Source organism: Melospiza georgiana, chromosome Z (genome assembly GCF_028018845.1).
Source record: "Melospiza georgiana isolate bMelGeo1 chromosome Z, bMelGeo1.pri, whole genome shotgun sequence".
NCBI lineage: Eukaryota > Metazoa > Chordata > Aves > Passeriformes > Passerellidae > Melospiza > Melospiza georgiana.
In genome coordinates this window covers 6,434,267-6,460,055 of record NC_080465.1, presented here as the reverse complement: position 1 = coordinate 6,460,055, position 25,789 = coordinate 6,434,267, and the positions used below count along the sequence as shown (strand labels likewise).

At 42.7% G+C, this 25,789-nt stretch overlaps 1 protein-coding gene across 1 annotated transcript in view; it reads left to right on the top strand.

Annotated features, from left to right (window-relative positions):
- PLPPR1 (phospholipid phosphatase related 1) overlaps positions 1 to 25,789 on the top strand; it is a 119,396-nt gene that overhangs the window by 81,681 nt on the left and 11,926 nt on the right. The window contains exons 3-4 of the mRNA XM_058043906.1: positions 6,511 to 6,699; positions 18,408 to 18,540. Of these exons, the coding sequence (XP_057899889.1) occupies positions 6,511 to 6,699; positions 18,408 to 18,540 (322 nt within the window). The remainder of the gene's footprint in view (positions 1 to 6,510; positions 6,700 to 18,407; positions 18,541 to 25,789) is intronic.

The following is a 25,789-nucleotide window of genomic DNA, read 5'->3' as shown; positions in this document are numbered from 1 at the left end:
GATTTTCTGCATTCAGTTTCTTGGCAATAATAAAAGATTGTGCAGTCACCCTGATCTTCATAATCCATTACAAACATTAATTTGCTGCTCTTGCAGTCTTCAGGAGCCTTTGCTGTCCAATACACTTCTCCTTCCACAGACCTGGGTGTGCTGCACAAGTGAAACCTTTAAAGTTGAATCACTTGTGATAAAATGGCACACAACAGATGCTTCACAAACTGCTGTAGACTGAGGCTTTTGCTGATACCTGAAGGGCTCATCCTGCTAATTCCCATTGACAGATAATGGGGGACAAGCACCTGCCACCCTCACACCTCAGTGTGAGATTTCAGCTGCTGGCACATCTGGATAGGCTTTCAGTTACTGGTAGTCTTCATCTTTGTTATTTGTAAATACAAGTTTGTCTGAAGGCATGCTCAGCATTTCCTTACCACTTGACCACTCCACTGTGTGAAAATGTAGATCCTTCTTAAGACATTGTAGTGGGTCTGTCAGAATAGATGATTTCTGAGAAGAATTCCCAGAGAGAATACTGTAAAAAGGCTTGGCAAAATAACTGCTTCAAGTCAAAGCTACTATTTTCTGGGAGTCTGCAATTCTTCTGCCAGAAGGAAGTTTGATTATTTAAGAAAACAAAATATATCTAAAATATTTTTTTTCTTTATTTCAGTTACAAGCAGTATGAAGGTTGGTTTACTAGGTAGAGATCAGCTGGCCACAAAAATACAGCCAACACATGTAAAAAATATTGATCCAACATGAGTTTCTGAGCCCTCATCCTAATAAGAATACTTCAGGAAACAGACATGGTACTTCTTAAATAGAGTCTTGATCTGCTTTCAGATGGGCAGAAATGGGTCTTTGAATTTAATAATAAATGTGATTTGTTCCAATTTGCTGTGCTAACATCCCTCTGCTGCAGCTGCAAGACTGGAGCTCCCATCTCCAAGGCAGAATGACGGAGAGACACCTGGACCCATCCCTGGGCTAAACAGCCTGGCATGTTCAATATTTCTGATATTATCCAGTAGAGAGCACAGACACACCTTAACAATTCCTGTCAGCAGAAACTTGGGAGTTATTTCAGGACACACAGGTGTCATGGCTCTCATCACCTCTCTGAGAAAAAGCACACCAAATTGTTTCAGGTTTTGCATAACAGTGGGTCACTAGAGTTCAGGCAAAAGGGGAGGCAAAAATATGACCAAAATGTGTGGAACTGTGAGCCACAGCATGTGTGTCAAGGGTTGAAAATGCTTGTGCAGGTTTGTGGTGCTCATGAAACTGTGGCAGTTTCAGTCAAAGAAGTGAAAATCACGGAAATTTGCTGGAAACCAACTGAGCAAAGGCATCAATATGTATCTCAATGACTATCCACTAAGGAGCACCACATGCTAAATACTGGTTTGACTTCTTTCAGGATAAACTAAAAAGTCATAATTTATGCTGCCATTTGTGTGCAAGAACAGTTTTTCAGTTTTCAGTCGTGCCCATTAAAGGTGCTGTAAGATATATTATGAGTAGACTGTAGGAAGGCTGATAAGCAGAAAGAATTTACTTATTTATGTATAAATAGCAGCAGTGCTAGGGGGGTTTCAAGTTTACTCATATGGACTTGCAATATCACTTAAATAGTGACAAAACACACAGCAAAAGGAGATTTTTGCAGTGGCTGTGTGCCTGTCTTGCAGGACAGGCAGGTTGTATGGCTAAAGAGTACACCAGAAATTTTTCCAGCATCTTCCTTTTCTCCATAAGTTTCTTCCTCCTCTGAAGAATCCTCCTTAAGAATTCTGGGGAGTCTTCAGTCTAAGCTGTTCAAAATTCTGTCTCCCACAGTGTCTTCCCTCTTCCAATACTGATCTCTGTCTTTTACAGCTTTTCCAAGTGGAGTTGCCCTCTTGCTTGCTTACTTGCAGAACAGGGACTTTTCTGTGAGTAAAAGTATTAAAAAAAAAATCTCCCATTTGTGGAGGATGCAGAGAAGTGCTTTGCAATGAATTACGGGACTGCATACAATGTGGGATTTCAGCCCCACTACCTGGAGGTGCAATAATTTTATTTGGATGTTAGAGCTCTCTGAGTTTTGCTGTCAGGGACTCTATTACAGTGCAGAGGAGGATTTCTGGATATACACCAGTGCCCTAGAGTTAGTGTAACTAACTGTACTGCTTACTGCGAAGATCCTCCTTCGTATACTTGGTACACAATTTGTCATTAATGCGTGATTAACTCTACACCAAAAAAATTACCCATTACCCAAAGAGGATTGCAAGACTTGCTTCCTATTTCTTAAACATTGAAGAAAGTGGTTTTTTGAATGCAGAGAATGCCCACAGGTGCAAGTGGAGCAAGGGAGGGCTGTGAGGGCAGAGTGGGCTCTTGGAGCAGGGCAGAATTTAATGGTGCGTCAAGGGATGGGTGTTACGTGCTACATAATTAATCCATTTAAATGACTGAGGGAAAAACACACCCCAGTTGCTTAAGTCCAGCTTGTCAAGACTGATTTAAATTCAGCAGGAATTTTTAAATGGGACTGAGTCAGACACACAGTTTTTCTTAGCACTACCATGAATGAGCTTCTACAGAATCAGGACCTAAACATATGTATCATTGAGCCTTTTCATGTGGAGATTATTGATTAATCCAAAATAATTTGGTCCAAAAGAAAGATAAATCTTGGCTCTGCCACAGGCTCTGCTGTGACCTGAGGGCAGTCATTTTATCTCCTCAGCTTTTGTCCCCTCTCTGTAAAATGATGATAAGAGCATTTTCTTAACTTACAATGGAGCAGTGATGATAAATATTAAGGATTATGACATGGTTAAACACTGAGCTAATGGAGGCCATTAAGCACCTTAGACTTATTAGCAGCCTTCTGTTCATTGGCTGCCTTTCTGAAGTTATTGAGCATTTTTAATTTTTCCCCAAGTAAACTCGAGGAAATGAGTTTGAAAGGATTAATAAATAAACCCTGCAAAATGTTAGTGTTAAACAACATCGTGTTTTCTGAATTACATAATGGCATGTTTTGTATCTTTAGTTTAAATCAGCCTACCTGTTCTCCTCTGCTTCCTTCAATGTTTGGAATCCTGAAAACAGGGAGAAAAGGCTACAAAATTCAGGCCCATTTGATTTAGACACTATAGTGCTCATAATCCAGGATATCTACAAGGCAGTATTGCATTTGGTTTTATCCCAGCACCCAGGGAACATTCACTGCCTTGCCGGGAGCCCTCCTGTCTCTGACGTCCCTGCTTCTGGCCACTCTGACCCCTTCTGGCACTTGTCATCTCACTCATGTTAAACACATATTAAATAGTTACCACCTGGACAGGAAAAAGGGAAGGGAGAACTAAAATAAGTTTCTGGTTGCATTTTGCTGAGAAGCTGCTTGAAGTGGTGAGTACTCAAGATGAGGCAGAGGAGGTTGCCGCACAGAAGTGGTCAGGTCTTCACTGACTGTACCAGCAGCAAAAATTTTGCTCCTGTCTGTGGTCGTGGCTGACTGTGCTTTCTGTATCTCACATCATCCCCTGGAGTGTGGTAAGGTCTGTTTAGCTGAAGGTCAAATTTCTGCTGCCTGCTGTGGCTGTTTCCGTGAGATGGTGGATGTCACCTACAGGACACAATGTGTCCACAATTCAAATCTCTTTTCACAGATTATATGGTTTTGGGGGATTTTTCTTTCTCAGAAGAACAAGACAGAGAAACACAGGGAGTGTGAACAGAATTGGGTTCATTATTGAGGTGTTTTGAGACCAGGCTGAAAGGTCCCTGCCCATGGCAGGCAGATTGAAATGAGCTTTAAGGTCCCTTCCCACCCAAGCATTCTGTGATCCTGTGATTTGTGATATTGTAGGTCAATATCAATGTTGAATCAGTCAGTCAAGAGCTGTATTTTGTATGCAAGAGGGGTTTTTGTGCAGCACTGAGTCAGCATTTGACAATGGAAAGGTCAAGGTTAGTTGTGGAACTGCTGTCTAGAGACTGCATTTAGGATAAGTGACATTTTCCTCCCGTATCAAAGCACCTTATTTTTTGAAAAGCATTCTCTTTTCCATATGACACCCAGAGAAGGTTAAAAGTTCAGTAACCTGCTTTCTCTGTTTTCCAGTAAGAGGAGAAAAACCAGCTGTCTGTTGTGTCATGTATTATTTATCATTTACCTGTGTTTGCCAGCTGGGGCTGGCAACCTGAAGTATTTCTGGGAGTATGTTTGGGATAGGAAGGGTGGGTCAGATTGCTTTTGACAGCCCAGATTACATGAGGTGCTGGAACTGAGTTTAAACACCTCTATATGCAAGCATCCTGTAATCTCCAACATGTTTATCTGGGCATGTCAGGTAGAATAGTGATAGTGTCATTGCCTTTCTCTGTGTCAATTAACAAAGCTGAGTTGCCCAAGTTGATCAGAAAACCTATAGCGGCTCAAGGAGTTAAATTCAAGTGTAATTTAACTCCTGTGTCCTTAGTTGAGGGATTGTGTTTGTACTCATGGAGGTTGCTGTGAAGGTCTTTGGGGAATACACAGATAGCAGCATCTTGCTTTATGTTTGTTAAAAGAATTTATTCTGGGCAGGTATGTGGTCCTGAAAATAATACATCTACAAAATGATATGGTTAATTTGAAAGGTAAAAAAAGGTGAATGGAGTGTCACAACTATGGCTTCACTGTGACATTCTTTTAAGTCTGTCTTACAAAGTGACACAGCGGGGTAGTGGAGACTCCATCCTAGGAGATGTTCAGACACCATCTGGGCATGGTCCTGGGCAACCAACTGAGGAGTCCCTGCTTGAGCAGAGGAGGGTGGACTGACCCCCAAAGGTCCCTCCCCACCTCAACCACTTAGGGGTTCTTGGTCTGCTACTTGCATCAATTACTAATCTGATTTCATTATATTTTCTTATTTTAGTCCAGCTCTTACTCAAATATACAATAGCTTTAATGGCTGGCTGTGTGTGTGTGCAGAGACGGGCAAGAGGAGTGCATGAATAGCTTCAAGTGTATCTTTGAGACAGAATTGCCAAAATTAATTTTCAGAGGTCTTACAATAATCTTGCAGCAATACAGTTTTAATGCAGAGATCCTGGAGGCAAAATACTAAGACCAGAACCTGGTTATTCCACTTTTTTCTATGGTGTGACTAGATAACTTGTATAGTTAAAATGACAAAAATAGTTGAATAGTGACAACTTCTGTAATAGTGGCACTAGTCTCCATAAAGAGGATTTTGAATCAGATCCTGTAGTCACAATTTAAAATCATAGGATTTGAGTTGGAAGGAACTTTAGAGGCCAGCTAGTCCACCCCCTGTGCAGTGATCAGGAACACCTTCCATTAGACCTGTTGCTCAAAGCCCAGTACAACCTGACCTTGAACACTTCCATAGTTGTGATATTCACATCTCTCTGGGTAATCTGTGCCCTTTTTTTACTACTGTCATTGTAAAATACATCATCCTTATGCCTCATCTGAATCAAGCCTCTTTTAGTTTTAAGACCATTACCCCTAAAAAAAAAGTTATAAATCAATTACTATTTTTGTCTTGGGTGAAGACTGTGATGTGAGATTTTCTTTGCAGTGTGGCAGAGGGAGAACAAGAACTAGTAAATCTGCTTATTTTCATGAGGTGAGTTTTGGGACACTTTGGTGAGGTTGCGGTGATGTGTTGCTGAAGCAATGTGGGAAGCTGGTACTATGGATATATACAAAAAAGCAGATTGCTGAACTTCCAATCAAGCCATTTAGGAGCCATGAAGTATGGAGAGACCAGAAAGGCTCCTTGCAGTTCATATCTGTCATATAAATGCAGCTTCAGACTCAAGCCAGCTTTTTCAAAAGTGGCTGTGGTAGAATGGGTAAGTCAGGCAGTGCCCTGAAGTCCCCGTAGGTTGCTTGTGGAGATTTCTGAGCAGACTTGTAAAGCTTTACTCATAAAGAAGCAGCTCCAGGGAAAAGTGAGTGTCAGGAGAGAAGTCTTCCTCTGGATGCATCTTCATCTGGGCCACGCAGAGGGCTCGTCTGAATTAGCACAACACGCACGTTCCCCAGCACGGGCTCGCAGCTGCAGCGGGGAAGCGTTTTGGCTTTGGCTTCCTCTAGGCTTTGTAACAATCCTTCCCACTCCCCTGCCACCGAGCACAGGTTTTTTAGCTGCTGCTGCTGCTGCTGTCTGTGCCTCGCTGCCATCGATCCCTCCTGCGCTGACACTCACATGCCCTGTGAGCTGTCACAGCTCCCTGCGCGCCGAGCGCGGACACGCTCCCATCTGAGACGTTCATTGGCGTCGTTTGCCAAAAGGTTTATGTAACAGATGTTGCAAAGCAGAGGCACAGAAACACACACACACACACACACACACAGAGGCTCACACACCATTATGGCAGGGGTTGTCAGAGTGACGGTGAAGGGAGGATGGTCCACAGCACTGGAGTAGCTCGCAGGCACAGCTGCATCTGTTCAAAAAGCAACTAACGCCTCTCTCTGTGACTATGCTTTATTTTCAGCTCGTCATCATGGCTGGGACTGTTCTGCTCGCCTACTACTTCGAGTACACTGACACTTTTCAGGTGCATATCCAAGGTTTCTTCTGTCAGGATGGCAATTTGATGAAACCCTACCCCGGGACGGAGGACGAGAGCTTCATTTCACCGCTTGTGCTGTACTGTGTGCTGGCTTCAACCCCGACAGCGATTGTGAGTATGAGGAATTATCTGAAATCCCCATAAACAATAACAATGGTGCTGTGATATCTTTGTCCCCTCGCCTCTCCGTTCGGATGTAATTGATTCACACTTAGCAGATCTCTGTTTTGCCTCAGCCTAATCTGATCTTCATCAGTTACCTCCAGGAGTAATTATTCTGAGGTAATCACAATGCAAGGCTGAGGGATAGAGCTTGTTAAGCCTTTTACAATAGCTTGCTTACTTCAGTGATTAGTTGTGAATTTCCTGGGCTCCAGAGAGGCTCTAATGCAAAGGTTATGTATTGCTGGAAATAAGAAAACGGGATAAAGCTGAAGTAAAATCCAGGTCAGATGTGCAGTATATCCAGGATTATTTCCTGCTATATTAAAAGGACTGTTGAATGGCTTTAAAAGGCTTAGATGAGGAGAGGGATGCTAAATACAAAGAAAAATATGAATGCTGTTTTCTTTTTTTAATAGTTTCTTTGTTTCCAACAGTCACTAAACTTTTTTTTAACCTGATTTTATTCAGTATTCAGCCAGTAAAATGCAATTTTTCGCTTTTTAGCTTTTCTATGCAGATGAAAATATTCAACTAGCGGAGTACATACAATGCCAAACAATTTATTGCACTCACTGGTTAGCAAAACTTCAGCCCTTTTCCATTTTCCACGCAGAAAGTTGCATATTTCATCAACAGCCCAAGCTCTGGTGAATTTGTAATTGCATTGATAAATTCCTGTCAGACTGTTTATGGACTTTTGTTTCATTTCTTTCTTGCTATTTCTTCTCTGTTAGTATTTATTTCTTGTATTAAGTTTGCTTTTCATCGCTTTCAAAAGTTGATTAAAGCTGCACATTACATATTTATTTTTAAATAGTGAGTGCTTCACCATAGCCTGTTTTAAGTTTTGTTCTGCAGTAATTTTAGTGCACCAAATCATATTCTTGTCACAGAATGTGGTAAGAAGTGTGAAAGGGATCTGCAGAAGAGGCTATAGGTTTTGGTACAGGACACTTTCTAAAGACAAGTAGGTGTTTTGAAGTGGATTACATCATAAGTTTATGAAAAACATCTGCAGTTACAGAATTATTTTATGTATTGGATGTTGTTGCATATCAAGGATTTCATTTTACTTTCTGCTGCAATAATAGATAATTTGAAAATAAAAAAAAAACAAAACCAAAACAAAACAAAAAACCAAAACCCCCACATTTTGGACCTCCCCCATCAACATAGTGCCAATGTTCAGGGATGCAGCATTCACAAGTGCTTTTTGTAAAGGTAGGTGGTGGGTCACAGCCATGCCTTGATTCCAAGCAATGACATTAATGAGTGGTTTGTCCCTCGATTACTGATAAAACTTTGGGTAATGAGTGTTGCTCTTTATTTGGATCTTCTATTTAAATCCTTGCTCTGCCAAAATTTTATGCTAACCTTTCAAGTTTTGCTGCACTGGATCAGCATTTCCTTTGCTTTTTAGTAGCCCAAGAAGCTTTTCTTAATTACTGTCCTTTATGAAAAGCTGAGTTGGAGTCTTGACTTGGCAGTGCTGGGTTAATGGTCAGACTTCACGATCTTAAAAGTTCTTTTCCAACATGAGCAGGTCTGTGACTCTTTGAAGAGTGCTTTCTTTGTAGCTCCCATAGCCCAGGTTGAACACAAAGAATGAAAGGCTGTAATGAATGCCAGGTGAGGTTGTTGGGTGCTGAAGGGACGATCAGCTCAGTGCTGTGTGGAGCTGGGTTCTGTGAGCAACCCATCCCATGCAAACTGTGCAGGAATGCTGGCCTGGGTCCAGTCAGCACCCTGGGCTGGTTTAGCTGGTAACTCTGCCTCTTGGGCTGTGCTGTGCTGCTGCACTGGACACATTTCTCCACACAGAGAAGGCAGGGTCAGGGTCAGCACAGGGCTCTTGGCACTGTGCTCAGCACCAGGGATCTCTAGGTACAACCTCAAGGAGACAGCAGGTCAAATTCCCCTGGCAAAACATTTTTTTTACCCCACTTTTAATGCAGTATTTATTAATGTATTGTTTAATCACATTATTTAATTAGTTGTATTGTTATACTGTATTATTAATACATGATTCAATTTTTTAATGTTCTGTTACTTAATATTGGGTTAATCTTCAACCAGGGCATATGTCAGAGATTTTTCTGCCCTCCTGACTGATGCTCATCACAAGGTCTTTATAGGAGTAACCTCATTTTGTTCCTCATTCCCACATTTTCCTGAAAGACTTTCTTCTCTTTGCACAGTATTTTCACATATGTCTTTGGTTTGTAGCTGACTCTGCAGACCAAATTCTGGCAATGGTCATCAATAAAAAGATTATAAATGAGACAGAAAGTGAGCTCAGATTCTCCCTAAACTCTGTATTGCACTTCCCTGCTGGTTAGTCCATTCAGAATGTGAATATCCTCATGTATCATCCTGTGCCCAAACGGATGCTGCCTCTCACTCAGACTGCCCACAACCTGGGAAGAAGAGAGGTTTGATCCAGTCGAATGTCCCAGGGACCTCAGTGCGAGGAGCAAATGCAGCCATTTACATTTAGACCGTGATGACTTGTACTCTTTAAAAAAAAAACAAACCCAAAAACCTCCACACAAACAAGAAATCCACACAGCTGTTCCTCAAGGGAGGAAGCGCTGTGTGCATCCACTGCCAGCTAAGGTGTAGCTTCACTCCCTACACTTTGCTCTCAGGAGGAATCACAAACGTTGTGCAGCTCCACCACCGAGACACGACTTAAATCAGAGGTAATGCCATTACCTTTGCAATTACTCGTTCCTCCTCTGCACAACACTCACTGCTTCACTTCCTAAAGGCAGAATGGTTGATTTGGCAAATGGTTGGTTTGATGTGACAGCAAGTTTGATCTCTCTGTGTTGCTTTCACATTACCACGGTCCTGACACCTCATGCCATGAGAGGAGTGATTGCTGGTGGAGGCCAGCAGCAAAAAGGTACTGGCTCATAATAAAATCTAAAAGGGCTTCTGGAGCTGTGGGAGGTGTCCCAGGGATCTGTGCAAGCTCCCTCATCTGAGACACAAGCAGCATTAAGTGCAGTCCTGTGTGCATGGGTCTGGGGAGGACTCAAAGCCATGATTTCAGCACAGCTTTGAGGTGTTACAGCACTTGCAAGCCAAAAGGGAACATCTTTGTGAACTTAATGGAATATCTTTGTGTCTCTGTCATTTGGCTATGACACTGGGCATGGGGAAAACGAACACATGTGTTTTATTTCTGAGACCACTTTGCAGAAGTGCTGCTGTGGGTTAGTACCACTGTATCTGCATTTCCCTGCACTTTCAGTGGCAAAATAAATGTGACTGGCCTGGTTTTATGCAATTTTATCCATTGCTTTTGAAAGATTTCTCTAAAAATATTCTGGGATGACTCCACCACATTCATCAGTGTCCCTGAAGACTAGCTTTCCCTGTTACGAGGTTACTGCAAAGCAGCCAATTCCCCAGCTGGCACTAAACAATCCTTCCAGAGTTCAGCACTGCTGCCTGCTCTGCTCCATCCAATGTGATTTATCTGCCCACCCGAGAGAAGCAGAGAGGCTTAGGAACAGAGCCAGCTTGCTGAAATGAATACTGAGCAGTGGCAGAAAGCTTCAAGGGCACTGTTCTCTCTGTTCTTCGTTACCTTTAAGTGAATAGAAAGTGCCACTACCATTTTCACAGAGGTTAGTTTCTTTCTTTCTGTTTCCAGATGGGAAGTAGCAGCCTAGATGTAATCTGTTAACTGTCCAGTGCTATTAATTTGTGCAAAGGAGTATTTGTTTTCAGATAAGGTTGAAATCAGTCAAACCAAACCCAGTCTGATTATGAAATAGAAGCTGAATTACAGTGTTGATCTGAAGTAGGAGGAAATTGTTCCAACTTCTCTCTACAGTCTGCACTTACCCCTCAAACTTCAGAAATATCCTTCTTCCCCATGGTTCTCCCATTCTTTCTTGATTCCTTGGCTTTGGCTTAGCACAGCCATGTTACTACGGTGATTTATTTCTGTAAGGGAAGCCAGGGAAGCTCTGCCTGTCGTGGCTGATTCCCCTGTGGCTGCTCAGCTGCAGCTGCCAGGAGAACCAGGAACGCCTGACGCAGCTCAGAGCTCTGCTACAGCAGCTCCTTCCCGGCTTTTCCAGGCAGGAATCACCAGGCTCTGCTGGCCCTGGTGCTGCCAAAAGGCACAGCCTGCTGTGCCACAGCCTGCTGCCCACCACGCTTCCCCCTGTGTCGCAGGTATCTTTTTATGAAAAATCTTTTTATCCTTTCTTTAGGATTTTTTCCTCCTGAGAAGCTAAGAGGCCTCAGGAACAAATATTAACAATGATTATCTGCTGCTGTGGAATGCAACAGATGGATCTGTGATTGGTCTTATGTTGTTGTTTCTAATTAATGGCCAATCAGTCAGCTGGCTCAGACAGAAAGTCTGGGACAGCTGCCTTTGTTATCATTCTTTCTTTTTCTATCCTTAGCTTAGCTAGCCTTCTGCGATGAAACCTTTTCTTCTATTCTTTTAGTATAGTTTTAATGTAATATACATAATAAAATAATAAATCAAGCCTTCTGAAATATGGAGTCAGATCTCCGTCTCTTCCTTCAACATAAGAACCCCTGTGCTGGCACAGCTGGCTGTGTCCTCTGCCTTCCCCTCCTGGAGTCTTGCCAGGGCTGGTGGGGTGGTGAATGAGGAGCTGGGGATACCAAGGAGTGAGGAAAAGCTGTGCCCTGTGTAAATGTTTGTATTCTGCTGTTTGCACACCATTCTGGAAGAATAAATACACTTTCTTGGTTTGGTGCAACACTTTCAGGCACTTCTGTTGACAGTGTCTCTGGGACTCTGTGGTGGTCCCAGCCACATGCCAGTTTGTGAGGAACAATGGAAAATGTGAGTTTGTGAGGTCTGTGGAAAATGTGTATTTTCTTCATTAGAACTTCAGTATAATTATTTTAGACAGTTTTACCACAGTATTAGGTTTTTGACCACAACCCTAAGACAGTTTTGGGTTTTGAGCAGGCTAGAATATAAACTGTAGATTTCAACCCCTTTGACTTAAAATAAAAAAGAGAAACAAAACCAATAAAGCAATTTTCTTGTTCTGGAAAAGTACTTGCAACTGTTCTTTGCTATTGTTTTCATTCAACAACAACAACCACCCACTCCAAAACACAATGAGGTGAGTAATTGAATGCAGATTGAACCCATTGAGTTTGTATCCTTGGAAAATTAAAAGTGAGCTGGCATTGCAACATTCAGCTGAAGACACTGTTTCATTACCTTGTGTAGTTTTGCAGAATACAGTATTGATTCCTGGGGCCTGAGAACACCTGTCCAGGGCGTGATGGCAAAGGCAAGAGAGTGTCTGAGGGAGCTCTCAGCCGGTCTCTGTCCTGAGGAATATCAATGATAGTGATCTTATCAGGGAAAGCCTCTGCAGGCTTGGGTCAGGGCCCTGTCTGTGGATCACAGCAGAAATCCTGTGTCCTGGGGATGCTGTTGAGGCAGACCTCAGCAACCCTTTGCCTTCTGAGGTGCCTTTTCTCAATACAAATGTTGCTGGTTTGACCATAGAGTCTCTCAGCTTCACATTGTCAATACCGGGTCCTGAGGGTAGCAGATAGGATGGCAGATCAATATTCCTCAGGGACCAAGGCTAAATGTGAGGGAGATCTAAGGAATTAAGGAATTCACAACACTAAGTGAAAGTCAATATAAACCATGTTCTTAGTGGGGACTGTGGAGAAGAGGAAAACAGACTGTTCAGATCACAAGAGGCAACTGTGCAAGGGACACCAGCTTCAAAAATTGAAATGGATTAAAAACTAGGCAAACTTTAACAATGAGGGTAGGGAAAAATTGAAGTAGAGGCTGTGGGATGTCCATCCTTGATGTCATGAGCTCCAATGTAGAGCCTGAAGGAGATCCCTATCCTGACTGCAGCTGTTCTAATACAAACTTCAGAGACATGACAGTGCAACAGGGCAGAATTGCTTTTGGCCCAGCTGAAGCCAGTGCTGATGAAACACCCTCTGGAACATTTTGCAAAGGTGACCTTTTGGTGAAGAGTCCTGCTTCTCCCAGGGAGAGAGATGCTGAAACTGGCTGCTTGAGGCTGAGAGCCCCACAACCCTCATCTGCTGCTATTCTCTGTTTCTGAGCGCTCTGCGTGCAGCTTGTCTCACACCCAGTGCCTTCCTCACGTCCCCTCCTCCCCTTGGCTGCTGTTTGAATGCTGGAGACTTGATTAATTTGGTTCTTTCTATTTGTGACATTAAAAACGCAGCCACACGCATCCTTGCACAGGCTTTGGGAAATGTCATACGGCTTGCTGAAACCTGCCCAGAACTGAGAGCAGTGGTGTCCCAAGATCTAAGCTCAGTTTTGTTTGCTGCAGAGATTTTTGTGTGTTGCAGCATGTCCCTGGGTGGGGTTTCAGTGTATAAAGTGGTGTTAAAAAGGACTGACTGTGTCACAAGGGTGCTGTTAGAGTAAACAAGTTGAAGGATTTAAAAGCTCACAGAAATGAGAAAAATGCTAATTTAATACCTAGGAAAGACAGATAGGTCATGTGTGCGCTTCACATGATTCTCCCTAATGTAGGAACTCCATTGTCTTCCTGTGATGGAAAATAACATCACTTGTACTTTTTCATGAAAAGTAGCAGAAGGAAGTAACTTTCACAGAGAGGAAGACTTGGGGCAGTCCCAAACTGTGGAGCATCCTGCATCTCTCTCATGTATCTTTGCTGGTCCTCCTCCTTCTTTATCCATGTGGAATAAGACAGTGGGAACTTCCACACAACCCTAGTGTTCATTAGAAGTGTGAAAAAATTACAAAAATAGTGTTTTCACATTTGTCACAAGTGAGGAGTGAGTGAGTGAGTGAGTGAGTGAGTGAGTGAGTGAGTGAGTGAGTGAGTGAGTGAGTGAGAAGCAGGAGGGCTGTGAGTGTCACCAAAACTTCAGGAAAAACAAAAACTCTCCAACAACAATTTTAGTGTTAGAGAATGAAGGCATTACTTTATTTCTGGCCAGGATGTTGTTCTGCTCAGGATGTGCAACAGAAAATATTTCATCCTCATATAGGCTGGCTGTGCAGAGAAAATCATTCCATGCCACACGTATTTTAAGAGATTTTTCACAAACTTTATACAATCAAAACCCATAGATATTCTTTGGTTTAATGTTCATTTGTTCCAAGTTACTTAGTTCTTAGTATTTGGTTTCCTACTCCTTACAGATATTTTCACCTCTGGTGCTAAGCAGGTCCTTATTCTTCTCTCTCCTTCTCCAGACCAGGGGTGTTGTCTGGAGTTGATTCATGGCACTTGATGGCCACTGATGGCTGTTGCCTTTGGTGAATCTTCTATTCTGCTCCCAATCTGTGGAGATTTTAAGATCATCAGGCCTTCACCTGGTGGAACAATGCCCTAAAGGAAAGAGGAAATAAACCCTAATTCCCTTTCCCCAGGGCAAAGGCAAACATATGTTGGACTTGATGATATCAAAGGTCTTTTCCAACCTAGCTCATTCTGTGATCCTGTGAAAACTGACCAAAGTTATAAGATTAAAAAAAAAATTATAATTAGGATATTTTCCATCATGAGGTGCAGCCTCTGCCAGCAGCTGTGGGACAGCAAGGAGGCAGGGGAGATCCAGCTGAGCAGCTGGAGTTGCAGTGAATCTGTAGAGGATTTTCAAAGGGAGAAAACAGAGCTGAGGCTGGGGCAGCAGGAGGGGAGCACGGGAGGAACCAGATTGTGGTTCCTACATGCACAGGAGTTTGCAGAAACATGACTAAGGAGAAGTATTTTGACTGCTGGAGAAGTGAGCAAAAGCATGGCAGGGGAATGAAGAAGGGATGCAGCATTTGCTGCCTCACCTTTGCTGCAGCATTTGAACTGAGGTACAAGGCCAGTGTTCTCTTCTGAGAAAAACTGATAGAAGGAACAAAGGAGGTTAAAAGCTGTGCCTGTCAGCACCATCAATAATTCTTCTTCTAAATTTAATACAACTCTTCCAATCAGCTCCTCAGCCTTGCCCCACTGCACAATTACTGCAGGAGGGCAGCTCCAATATCCCACTGTTTTGCAACCTCCTCTCAGTTGTACCAAAGACACATTTCTCCATAGTTTATTTTAGTTCATCCTCACAGAAACAGGTCTTCTTGTTGTTCACTTTTTTTTTATTTTTTTAACAAAGCTGTGCAAATGATCCTTTGTGTGAGCTTATCAGAAAGTGCTACGGGGAAAAAAAAATATTCCATATCCTTTTAAAAGCAATAGTTCCATTATTTTGTTGATTAAATTGAAAATTAAATTTACGAACTGTCAGTAATCTGTGCAGGAGTGCAGGGAGTATCAGGTGCTAATGCTGTGCTGAGAACTTGAAAGGAGAGATGAGACATTTCACTGTCTGAAAATGTCAGCTGAAGGACTATCATGGATAAAAGACTGTTGAAGAGGAAAATGGACGGATAATTTTATCATCTGCTGGGTCAGGATGAGCCAGGAAATAAGTAAAGTGTGTGCAGCAGAGGGCTTTGAGAGCTGAACATTGAGGGGCAAGTATTTGGTGACACTGCCAGTAATGGGAAGGCAGGGAAAATTGAAGAAGTTTTCTCACTGGAGAGGTTGAAATCAGGAGAGGAAAAATGCCTGCTGGGTCGGTACTTCTGATTCATATTGAGCTTTGGGTCATCCTTGTATTTTTACCTGGTAGTTATAGGAAATGGAATGTGAGCAAGAGTTCTCAAGCAATATGTCCTCAGTGGAGATGAGCTGCTATTTTATTCAGGAAACCAAGAACAAAAACACATGCAGGGCACTACCTTTGCTTCCCTATTACCTACACTGTGCCAGACTGCAGATCACTTTCAATCTAGTGCAATTCTCCTGACATTTCTACTGTCTAATTAAGCCTGTATGATACGGAAGTTCATTAACCTTGCATTGTTTTCCCAAATGGAAATAAAAGCGGTTAGCTTGCTGTTTTCTTTCTCAGCCCATATTTAGGTACAGAGTCTATATTTAGATGTCAGCTACAGAACTGATCTGCAGCCATTCCTGGAGTGCTGATTCTGTTTTGGCAGGAGCTGAGGCACTCAGCAGTGCTGGTGATTGATTCTGGGAGGCCAGCTGGACAACTTGGCTGGATGTGGACGCTGCTCCTGCAGCATCCTCAGGGTTTAAATCACGAGAATCAGTGGAGTTACTTGATTTCAGAAATGCCTGGGAAAGAAAAAAAAAGCAAAAAACAAACAAGTTCTTTGAGAGCTATTCAGACCACATTCAACTGCACACAGACAGATTAGCTTTCAGAATCAGGTGTCCAATTGCCCATTGAATTTTTCAGAAACAGCAAGGCTGACATTCTAGAGAGCCCATATTAAGCATATTAGAAAACAAATTTCAGCAACAAAATTCAGTGCCAGTGATGACATGACAAGAATGGTCCAGTTATGTTGAATCACTTTGTATCTCCACACAAACACAAGCTTTATTGCCATATACCTAAACCAAAGGCAGTATTCATTTTAAAAAAACCAAATTTTGAACTGTTATGCTGTAGGAAATCTGGGATAATTCTGCTTAAATCAGTGGAATGGAACTGAACAGATTTACAGCCTGGCAAAATTTACTCCTAAATCTAAGTGGAACTAATCTATGCACATGGGAGTCGCTAGGAGCATGCCAGACAGCTAGATTTATAGAAACAAAGACGGGAATTGAAGCAGGAAAATACTCCATTAACCTCTGATGTAAAGGAACTTTAAAGGTGGATGCATAGTTACAGGAGGACTGTTAGTATGTTTTATGCCTAAGTCTCTCCTGTTTGAAAAGTTTAGGATATTTTAAAGTCAAGCAGCCCCGGTGCTCACAGAGTGGAATTCCCTCAGGGTGTGAATCGTCCCTCGGTGTGTGTGTACAGCCCCGGACAGACAGAGAGCCAAAGCAGTAATTGAAACTTCTGAACATTGTAATAATTCAAATAATAAACGGGTTGAAACAGAGTGTCACTTTAAAACTGCTTTAGTGCAGATGGTCTTTTTCTTAATTCCCAGCCCCGTCGTTAGTGAGCTGAGCTTATTGAACTGCTTGCCAATTCTGTTAAGAGCAGATGGAGTGAAACGGGATAAAGGCAATATTTCAGTGCAGCTCCCATGCATCAGCTCCCCTCCAGATGCCATTATCAACATGCATTTTACAGCTCCACAGCTCCTGCCATCAGCGGGCAGAATTATAAAGAGGTTGAGCATACTTGGCTTGAATGTCAATAATCAATAAGGACACTCATCTGGCTTAATAAGGATAAATTGTTGCCCTTGAAACAGCACACCATTCCAACAGTCAGAGTGAACTGAGGTGACTTCCTTGACATTTATTCTAACTCCAGGTGTCTGTGCCACCCTGTGTGTGGTTACACAAACACTTCTGTTATGTATTTCTCTGACTGTTCCCCAGCACTATGGATTCTCTTGTGTATGTCCTGCAATAATGTATTAAATTAATAATCTTGAAGTGCTTCCCCTTAAAAGCTCATTTCTTCCACATCAGGCAGGCTTTTTTTTTGTTTTTTTTTTATTGTAAGGACTTTAATTACAAACTCTGTCTTTCTAAAAGGGTCCCAGTTTCCCTTTCTAAAGCCTGCTGACAGAACATGATAGGTGATATTTTCAGAGGTTCCTGCTGTGTGTGGATCATCATTGCCTCTAAAGCCTGTGATTAAATTCTGTCCAGCTTTAGTGAGGGTAGATAGGCCTCAGTGTAACAGAACTAAATTAGTTCTAAGTGCTTAAGGAATGATCCTACTCCTATGGGAAGCAGCTATTACATTTACAGAAAGCATGAATGTTCAGATCATACAAAAATATGTAATACATAAGCACAGCTAACACCATGATCAGTGGTTCCGTGGAGACTTCGTTTTTGATAACAGAACATTTAGTCAAATATTGCTCTTTCTCACAGTGTTTTAATAACAACAATCCTTGGTTGTTACCAACATTTCTCTTCTGTTATTGCCAACAGTTCTTGGATGGCTCCACGGCCATCCAGCTATCAGTGTTTGAGACATACACATTACCCTTTTATCTTGTGGGAATTGGGAGCTCAAAAAGGATCTCACTTTAACCCCTTGTTCTGAGGGTCACAAGAGAGTGGGCTGCAGTTATGGTAATCTTCCACCCTGGGCAAAACTCATATTGGTAGTTTTTTTTGAAAGTTCAACAACAAAAATATTATTTCACTTGGGTTGTTATTCAGACAAGAAAAATAAGTTTCCAAGGCTGTTAGTGGAAAAACAAATGCTCATTAGACAGCAGAGTTTCTGGGAACACACAGTGTCTCTGATATGCTCAACAGGGGCTTAGTCCAGGTGCAGCTCATCAAGGCTGAGGCTTAATGAGCATTTCTCAGCTCGGTGCAGCCAGAGGAGGGGAGGGATGCTGCACCACAGTCTTTGCCATGAGTGAAGTCAGCTTCTCTGGGCCTCTGCACCACTGAGTGCAGGAATGGTCCCTCTCCAGCATTCTGGGGAGCTGGGTGTGTGTCAGTCCTGCTGAGCCCCACAGTGCCAGTGCGGGGTCCCCAAAAACACTCAGCTGTGTGGCACTGTCTGTGGGCTGGGGCTAGACACCCATGTTTCTGTGTTTGCTCATGCAATTTTTGACCTTCTCTTTCTTTCCCTTTCCTTGGCAGATTTTTATCGGTGAGATATCCATGTATTTCATAAAGTCAACCCGAGAAACCCTCATTATTCAAGAGAAAACTATTTTGACTGGAGAGTGCTGTTACCTGAACCCACTGCTTCGAAGAATAATACGTTTTATAGGTAAGCATCCTGTGCACTGCAGGCTTGGACCCCGCTTGCACCAAACCAGGACGAAACACGCTGACAAAGTACATCACAAAATTAATTAAGCTGTGAAATCTTTGCAGGCATCTTCCACCTTAGAGGGATAGTCCCCTCAGGATTTCCAAGGTAACTTTCAAAATTTGCCATATCATGCTGGCTGGAGCTGGTTTAGATCATGTTCTGCTGAGCTTAAAGCTTTTTTTGAGACCCTTAAAGAAAGGTTTTTCCAATCAAATCCTTATATTAATAAATCCATCATTGCTAGTTTATGCAAGCTACCCATTTTAGTTACAAATTTGTCCTCACCAGCTCATCTATTTGGCATTTTTCTTTTCAGCTCTAATTTTAACATCCATAGCTCTGCCACATAATGTTCAGCTGAGCACAGCATAAAAAGCCCAGAGCTCACTTCAAAATAATAATATTATTTTCATTGTATCTGCCTTTTCTTAGAGCTTTCATTGAGTTAATTGCTGAGAAATTAAGTTCTGTCAATAAACCATTAGGAAGTTGCTTTTTATGGTGCTTGCAAACCGCTTTACCTTCTTCACAATGTTGATGAGTCCCAAGTTCATGTGTGGGATGGGATGTCTGGCTGATGGCATGGGCCAGTGGCTCCTCAGAATGCTCCCCACTGGCCAAGAGGGGCTTTGCCATCACAGCACTGCCCTCCTTGTGCACTCCCAGAAGTGAAGCACCCTCCTCACACACTGCCTCTCACAGAGAGCTGAGCCCACATTCATGGTCTGACTTAGAACAAGCAGTGGGGGGAAAAAAGCTGAAAGTATCTGGGGCGCTTCTTCCCCGTCACTGCTTAATTTCTGAGCTTTACCTGGAATGAAAATGTCTGCTGTGGCTGTGGCAGGTGTTGTGTTGCTTCTGTGGAGCACATCCCTGGCTGCAAGCAGGGATACTTCCTCAGAGCACGGAGCTGAAGGTGCTGGCATATTTGTCATCAGCAAATGCCTGCTGCAAAGGAGGAGGAACCATGGTTTTCCTTCTCCTTCAGCTCTCTCTGTGCCTCCTGCTTTAGGCATGGAAGGCAGGGAGTGAAATGTGCCCTCTGCCACCAGAGAGGGGGAAGCAAACCACCTGTGTTTTGTTACTTGGGCCTGGTCTGTGGGCTGCTGGGGGGAACAGAAAGACACAGAAACCCAGATAAGAGTAAAACACCCTTGAACTCCACATAACCTCCGGGATATATTGATATGGCAGCAGACTGCCATTAAGAGAGAAGCAGGGTACCAGTGTCCACTGGGCCACTCAGGGCTTTTTGACTGTTCCAGCACATTTGGCATGTTGCAAAGTCCCAATCAAGCACTCTTGCCTGCGGGGTCAGCACTAGAAGTCCTTAGCTCATGGAGGCTGAGTTCTTGCTCAGGGTGTTTTCTCACAGTTGGCTTTATTCTTAAACATGCTGTTGTTTCTCTTCTGGTGGAAAAGAAGGGGGTAGCAATGATACAGTGGATTCCCAGAAAGTAGTGGGACACAAACCATGCTAGGGAAATTATTCTTGGCTTTGCCAGCTGTGTTTTTGTTTTTCTGAGAAAAATGAAGTTAATATTATTAGAAAAGGCTAGAAGTCTTTGCCTTGTCTTAAACTACACTGCGTGGTTGTTTTCTTCTGAAACTTCTTCCCTGCCTCTGTAGTGAAATGAGAGAAGTAGAATTTGTTGGATGAAATAATTTATGAAAGGAACTGAAGATAACTGCATGTTTTTTCATTTTTCATTTCACCTGTGTTTTGAAAACAGGGCATGGACTGAGCAGCTGTTCCCTGTGCCTGGATGATCCAGGGAAGTTAGCTCCATACTTAGCTCACTCCAAAATGAAGCTTCCCAAGTGCTTGGCTGTGCAAAGACAACTAGGTTGCTTGTACATGGATTTCTCTGTGTGTGCCTTCTCTTGATAAACTTTAGGGCCAAAAGTTACAGAGCTGATTAACTGAGTTCTCTTGCAAGCAAGTTATCTTCCCTAGCAAGCAGTCTGTCTGGTTTGTTGCATAAAAAGGTTTTCTGCCAATTTAGTTTTGCTACCAAGAGGTTTGAGCTAGTCTTAATGAGTACCTGCAAAAAGCAGTTACTTAACCCCTTGGAAAATTGCCTTGTAAGGCATTACAGTTTATATTATTCCAAAGAATGGGAAATATCCTGCAATGTGTCTAGGTTCTCATGTGTCAGGAAAAATGAACACTACTGTCTGACCCTGCAAGGCACATCATGGAGAACTTTGAAAGTTGCCAGTCCCAAATTTTAGGAGTGCAAAGAGGCTTTTTCTCCACCCCTCCAACTCTGTAATGGAAGTTGCTGGGAAGAGATGGGAATTTTAAGACAATTTAAAGAATTGTAGTCTAAATGTGCTTTCCACAAAACCAGCAGAAAGCTGTACATACTTCACTGAATGTTCATTTATATTTTGCAAGAAAAGAGACACAAAAAGGGAAACTTTAAGCTGTCTTTTGGTCCTGTGAAATACAAGAACTCTTGTAATGTAATCTCCGTTGGATCTTCTGGTTGCTAGATTTGAGCTTTTCTGCTCTTTCTTTTCCTTCATGTACACAGAATTAAGGACTTTTTTGCACTTTGAAAGCAGAGCAAAACAAAAAACTGACAGCTTTTCTGGAATGCTAACAAAGCCCCATATTTCTTCTCTGTTTTTTTTTCCCCTATCTTGTTTACTGTGCTCTCTGTTGATTCTCTCCTTGTTTTCCTCAAGGTCTCAGCACATGTCTGTTTCTAAGAGCCTCCCCTCCTGAGTTTAGTCGAGACTCTGAATGTTGAGCTTTGTATTAAATCTCTCCCTGATACTTTGTCTACACGAAGCAGAGCCACAATTTCTTCTTGCTTCCTGGCCCAGACACGAATCCTTCATGCTGATTGACATTTGCTTTTGTGGCAAAAGACTGCCTCTCACCTTGCTGCAGTGTATATCAATTCCTGTATCACAGCCTAGATTGGTGAAACCTGCTATGTTCCCTATATTTAGAAAAACACTTACTTTATCGGTGAAAAAAAGCTGGCTTGGCTTGGAAACTTCAGACTTTGATGTATGCTTCAATTTTCTCCATCTTCCTCTTTATCTTTTACAGCTGCTTTTTTTTTAAGATTTTTAGGTCAAACTAGTGATGTGGAATTCCTTCAGAACAGTTTTTATAATATATTGCTGCTGCACTGCTTTACTTTAGGCACATCCTCTCTCCTCCCTCCTCTCCCCACCCTTCCCAGCAGTTCTGTCATCAATTTTTGATGCCAAAACTTGCTGTTTATGTGCTGAACCTTTGAGAAACTAATTGCTAAGGGTGGCTGTTTCCTGGGCTTCTGCCTCTTCTCCCTGTCTCCCAACTTGAGCATACACAGCCTTTTGTATGTTTATTCATTCTGTCTTGTAATTTCACATTCAGCACTTTGTTAACATTGCCTTGTTAACAGACGCCTTGCATTTGCGTCTCTGTTCTACTTAATCCTTTGTATTGCAAATAGAGGTTATAAAATATTTTAGAGAATGGTTTCAGTCAAGGTTTCAGTCTTTTTATGTGCAGCTGCTATCATACCCCCAGGATCAGGGACTCAGACCTCCCTGACCCAGTCTGACGGGGTGAGTATGGTGTGTATTGTGTTGCATTTCATTATATTAGGTTTCTAATCCATGTGATAAAGTTGTCTACCTGCAAAGCCCTGATAACATGCAAGTAGCCCCTTTCTAGCTGAGATATCTAGAAATTCAGCATGCTTCATCAGCTTGTTACCAGTGGCTTTGACTCCGGATGCGCATAATTTGCCGCTAACAAATGGCGCAGATCAGCTTCTGTCGACAACTTAATCTAAAGCATGGTGACACTTCACAGTGGGCAGCTAAATAATTAAATTAGGGCTTTATTTCAGCAAATTTAGATTTTAGTTCGGCAAATAAAGGTTTACAAGGTTTATACACACATTGAGTTCATTGTAACAGGGTAGATATGCCCCAGAGCTCTGATGTCAATTCCCTGAGCAGCTGCTCGAGAGAGCTTACCTGACCTTGTCCTTCTGTCTGCCTTGCCTCTGAAGTTCACTGTGAAACAGTGCATGTTCTGTTATTAACTGGCTGCCTTTCCATGGGCCTCGAGCTGAATTTGGGGGTGTTGCCCCAAACCTAAACTGCTTGAACAACTGTAGGTGTTATCAGTGAAGAATTTCCACAAAGAGGAGCAGGTTACTGTGCTGGGGACACATCAGCCCTCAGAGTTCTCTTTGATGCCAGGCACTGAGCTGGCAGCTGCCTCCATGAAAACTGGTGGTTGTGAAAGCAGTGAGGAAGGAAGATACCCTGTACATCTGTCAGGAGGAGTCTTGAGCCTCCAGAGGATTTTTGCAATGGGAACTGAATTTCTTCTGGCATGGTCAGACTCTGGAGGTTTTAGACCCTAGAGTAGTGGGTTTTGTAGGGTTTTCAGTGGAAGACCATAGCCAGTTCTAGAACGAGGTTATGAGTGCTCAAAAGCTTGATGTTGAGCCTGTTCCTGATGCCATGGCAACAGGACCATAAAGTCCCCTGCAATCCCCATCCCTCCTGATGTAAAATGGATTAATGATACAGGCCTCTTTTTACACACCCTTTAAGATTAAATGAAGGGTGGTTTAGCAGAGTCTGAGTCACAGGACTATAAATGTATGGCTTTATTGGATGCACAGGATTCTTACAGCAAAACATTCAAAAATGGGCTGAGGATCAGCACTCCCATAGAGCCCTGAGTCCTTCCAGGGACACTCTCCAATGAAACTCTAATCTTCCTTAGAAAACAGAGGGATGGGAAAGGGGTTAGGTGAGTATGAGTGTGCACGTGAAATATTAACACTTTATGAGCAAGTTAGGTTAGGAGCGACAAATTCAGATAATTGGGACAGAGAGGAGGGCCTAAATAAATATCCTTGGTAGAAAACATGATGATATGTTACTGAGGAGCTCAGCTTCTGATGTCTCATGAACCCTTCAGAGCATTGTTTCTTTTGTCACTTTATTTAAGGGTTTCATGATTTTTCCTTAATAAAGCCTTCTACTTCCTGATTCTTATTTCCACTGGCTTCTCACTTGTCTCTTCCCAATGTTATTTCAGCTGCTCTTCTTCAAGTCCCAAGGGGGGGTTTGTTGATTTTTGTTGTGGTGATTTTGTCCTTTTTTTTTCAAATCAGCAGCATTTTAAATGCCTCTAATGGTGAGAGTTTCCACAGATACAACAAGCAGCTGCAGTGACTGATGTTACATAGAACCAGGGAGGAAGAAGAGAGCTTGAACATGAATTGCAGGGGGGCAGAGGGTTCTACTGAGCCTACAGTGAGTGAGAAGAGCTGGATTCTTCTTCAGGGCAGATGCCTCTGTTAGAAAAAGCCACAGAGCTGGAGGTGGCAACACTGATGAACTGCCACAGAAGGAGCTTAATAGGAGATGGAGCATGAGAATAGGATGTGGGTCAGAGCCCAGACACCAGGGCTTCATTTAGGACTTTCTGACAGTTATTTAGAGGGATGTGTAAGTGGAGAAATTAAAAATGAAGCATTCAAAATTGAAGCTACTACATACTTAGACTTTTCTGCCAAGGCAAGTGTTAGTTCAGGTGAGATGACACAAGAAAGTCATCCTTCACCTCATCCATCCTTAGCATTTTTTAACAGGACTTTCCTTGTTTGTTCTTTTTCTTTTTCTTTTTTGGCTTGAACATTTAATTTGTCTAAGGTCTTTCTCAGTGGAGGTAAAGAAATGTTAAAATCTGATCTCTGTTTTCTTGGACTCTGGAGCAGCTGAGAGAGTAGCAGGGAGTACAGCCTGCCCTCTTATATCTGGTCTAAGCTGGTATCTCTCACAGTTACTTTCTGCTTATTGTTTTGTCTTCTAGGCACCTCCTTCTGCTCCTGAGACTCAAGCTGAGAGTAGTCAGTACAATGAGAAGTCAGGAGGCCTTTCCAGACACAGCTTCTACTTCTTCTTTAAGGCCTCTTTTTGCAGCCAGACTATGTGACAGGAGTGGCTGAGGGGAAAGATTGGCTTCGTGTAATTGCAATTAACCTTCATCCTTCCTGCTAGTGAGCAGCTGTAGGTCTGCCTCCCATGTTGCTTGCACTGTTCCCATCCTTTCTCAGCATGTGCCAAGTTCTGCACTACAGTTCATCCCCAGGTTTTCTGGCCCACAGTGAGCACACTGAAAAAAAGCACTTTGCTGCTGAGCAGGATGGCACCACCTCCCATTACACCTGGGTGCCAGAGTCTGGAATTGACATGTCTTTTCCCGTTCTTTCTCTCTGACATTATATCAGGGACGTGAGCTGTTTGACCCTGAAGAGCTGGGGCTGTTTGCCCTTCCCATTAAGCCTTTCAGAGCAATTTTTCTGTCCCTAAAAAGCTGGCAATCACATCCCTGCATTTTGGTCAGTTAGTTTAGCTGCTGTAGGTCATTGAACAAATCCATTGAACAGATGGATTCCTGAGGTGCAAAAACCATCAGGGGACTGTCCAGCTCTGCCCAGGCACACTGGCATTACAGCCTTTAAATCAATTACAGCCAACCCTTGCTCCAAGAGAGCTGAGGTGCAATCAGCCTGCGAGGGTCACGTCCCTGCCAGCCAGACCCATTGCTGCACAGGGCTGTGATTTACACAGAGCTCAGCTTGGCAGAGCTGCGAGAGAGGAGCTGCACCTCAGCCAGAACGTGACAAAGGTTTCAGCCATGGCTTGCTCTGCCCTTCACCAGATCACTGCAGGCCTCTGCAGTTTGGGCAGCCACTTTCTGTGCCACCAAATATTAAGAAAATGCAAGTGTTGAAACTTCTTTTCTTAATGGAGAGAAGTACCTTTGTATATATGCACTTCCTAGAGATTGAAATAGTTTTATGTAGCTCGTGACTTTTTCCTGAAATGTCTTGGTTTTTGGCATGTAAGTACATGATAAAGAGCATGAACCAGACTGCCTGACACTTAAATTTCCTCTAATTATTGTAAAGGCTGGGTAATAATCCTTGCTGTACTCCCTGTAATTTGCACAGCGCATCAGAAAGTTGCTATTTAAAGCAAGCTGTGCCAAAAAAAATTAAACTTTTGACAGAGTGCTGTATATAAAACAAGATTCTTCTCTGTCATAACTTCAGCTGTTTCACCAGGGTTAAATTATACCCTTCTGCCTCTTTCCTTTGAACTTGCTTGTGCACTGACTAATGTAAGTGAGAAGTTCCTGATGGCTGTGGAAAACCATGGACTT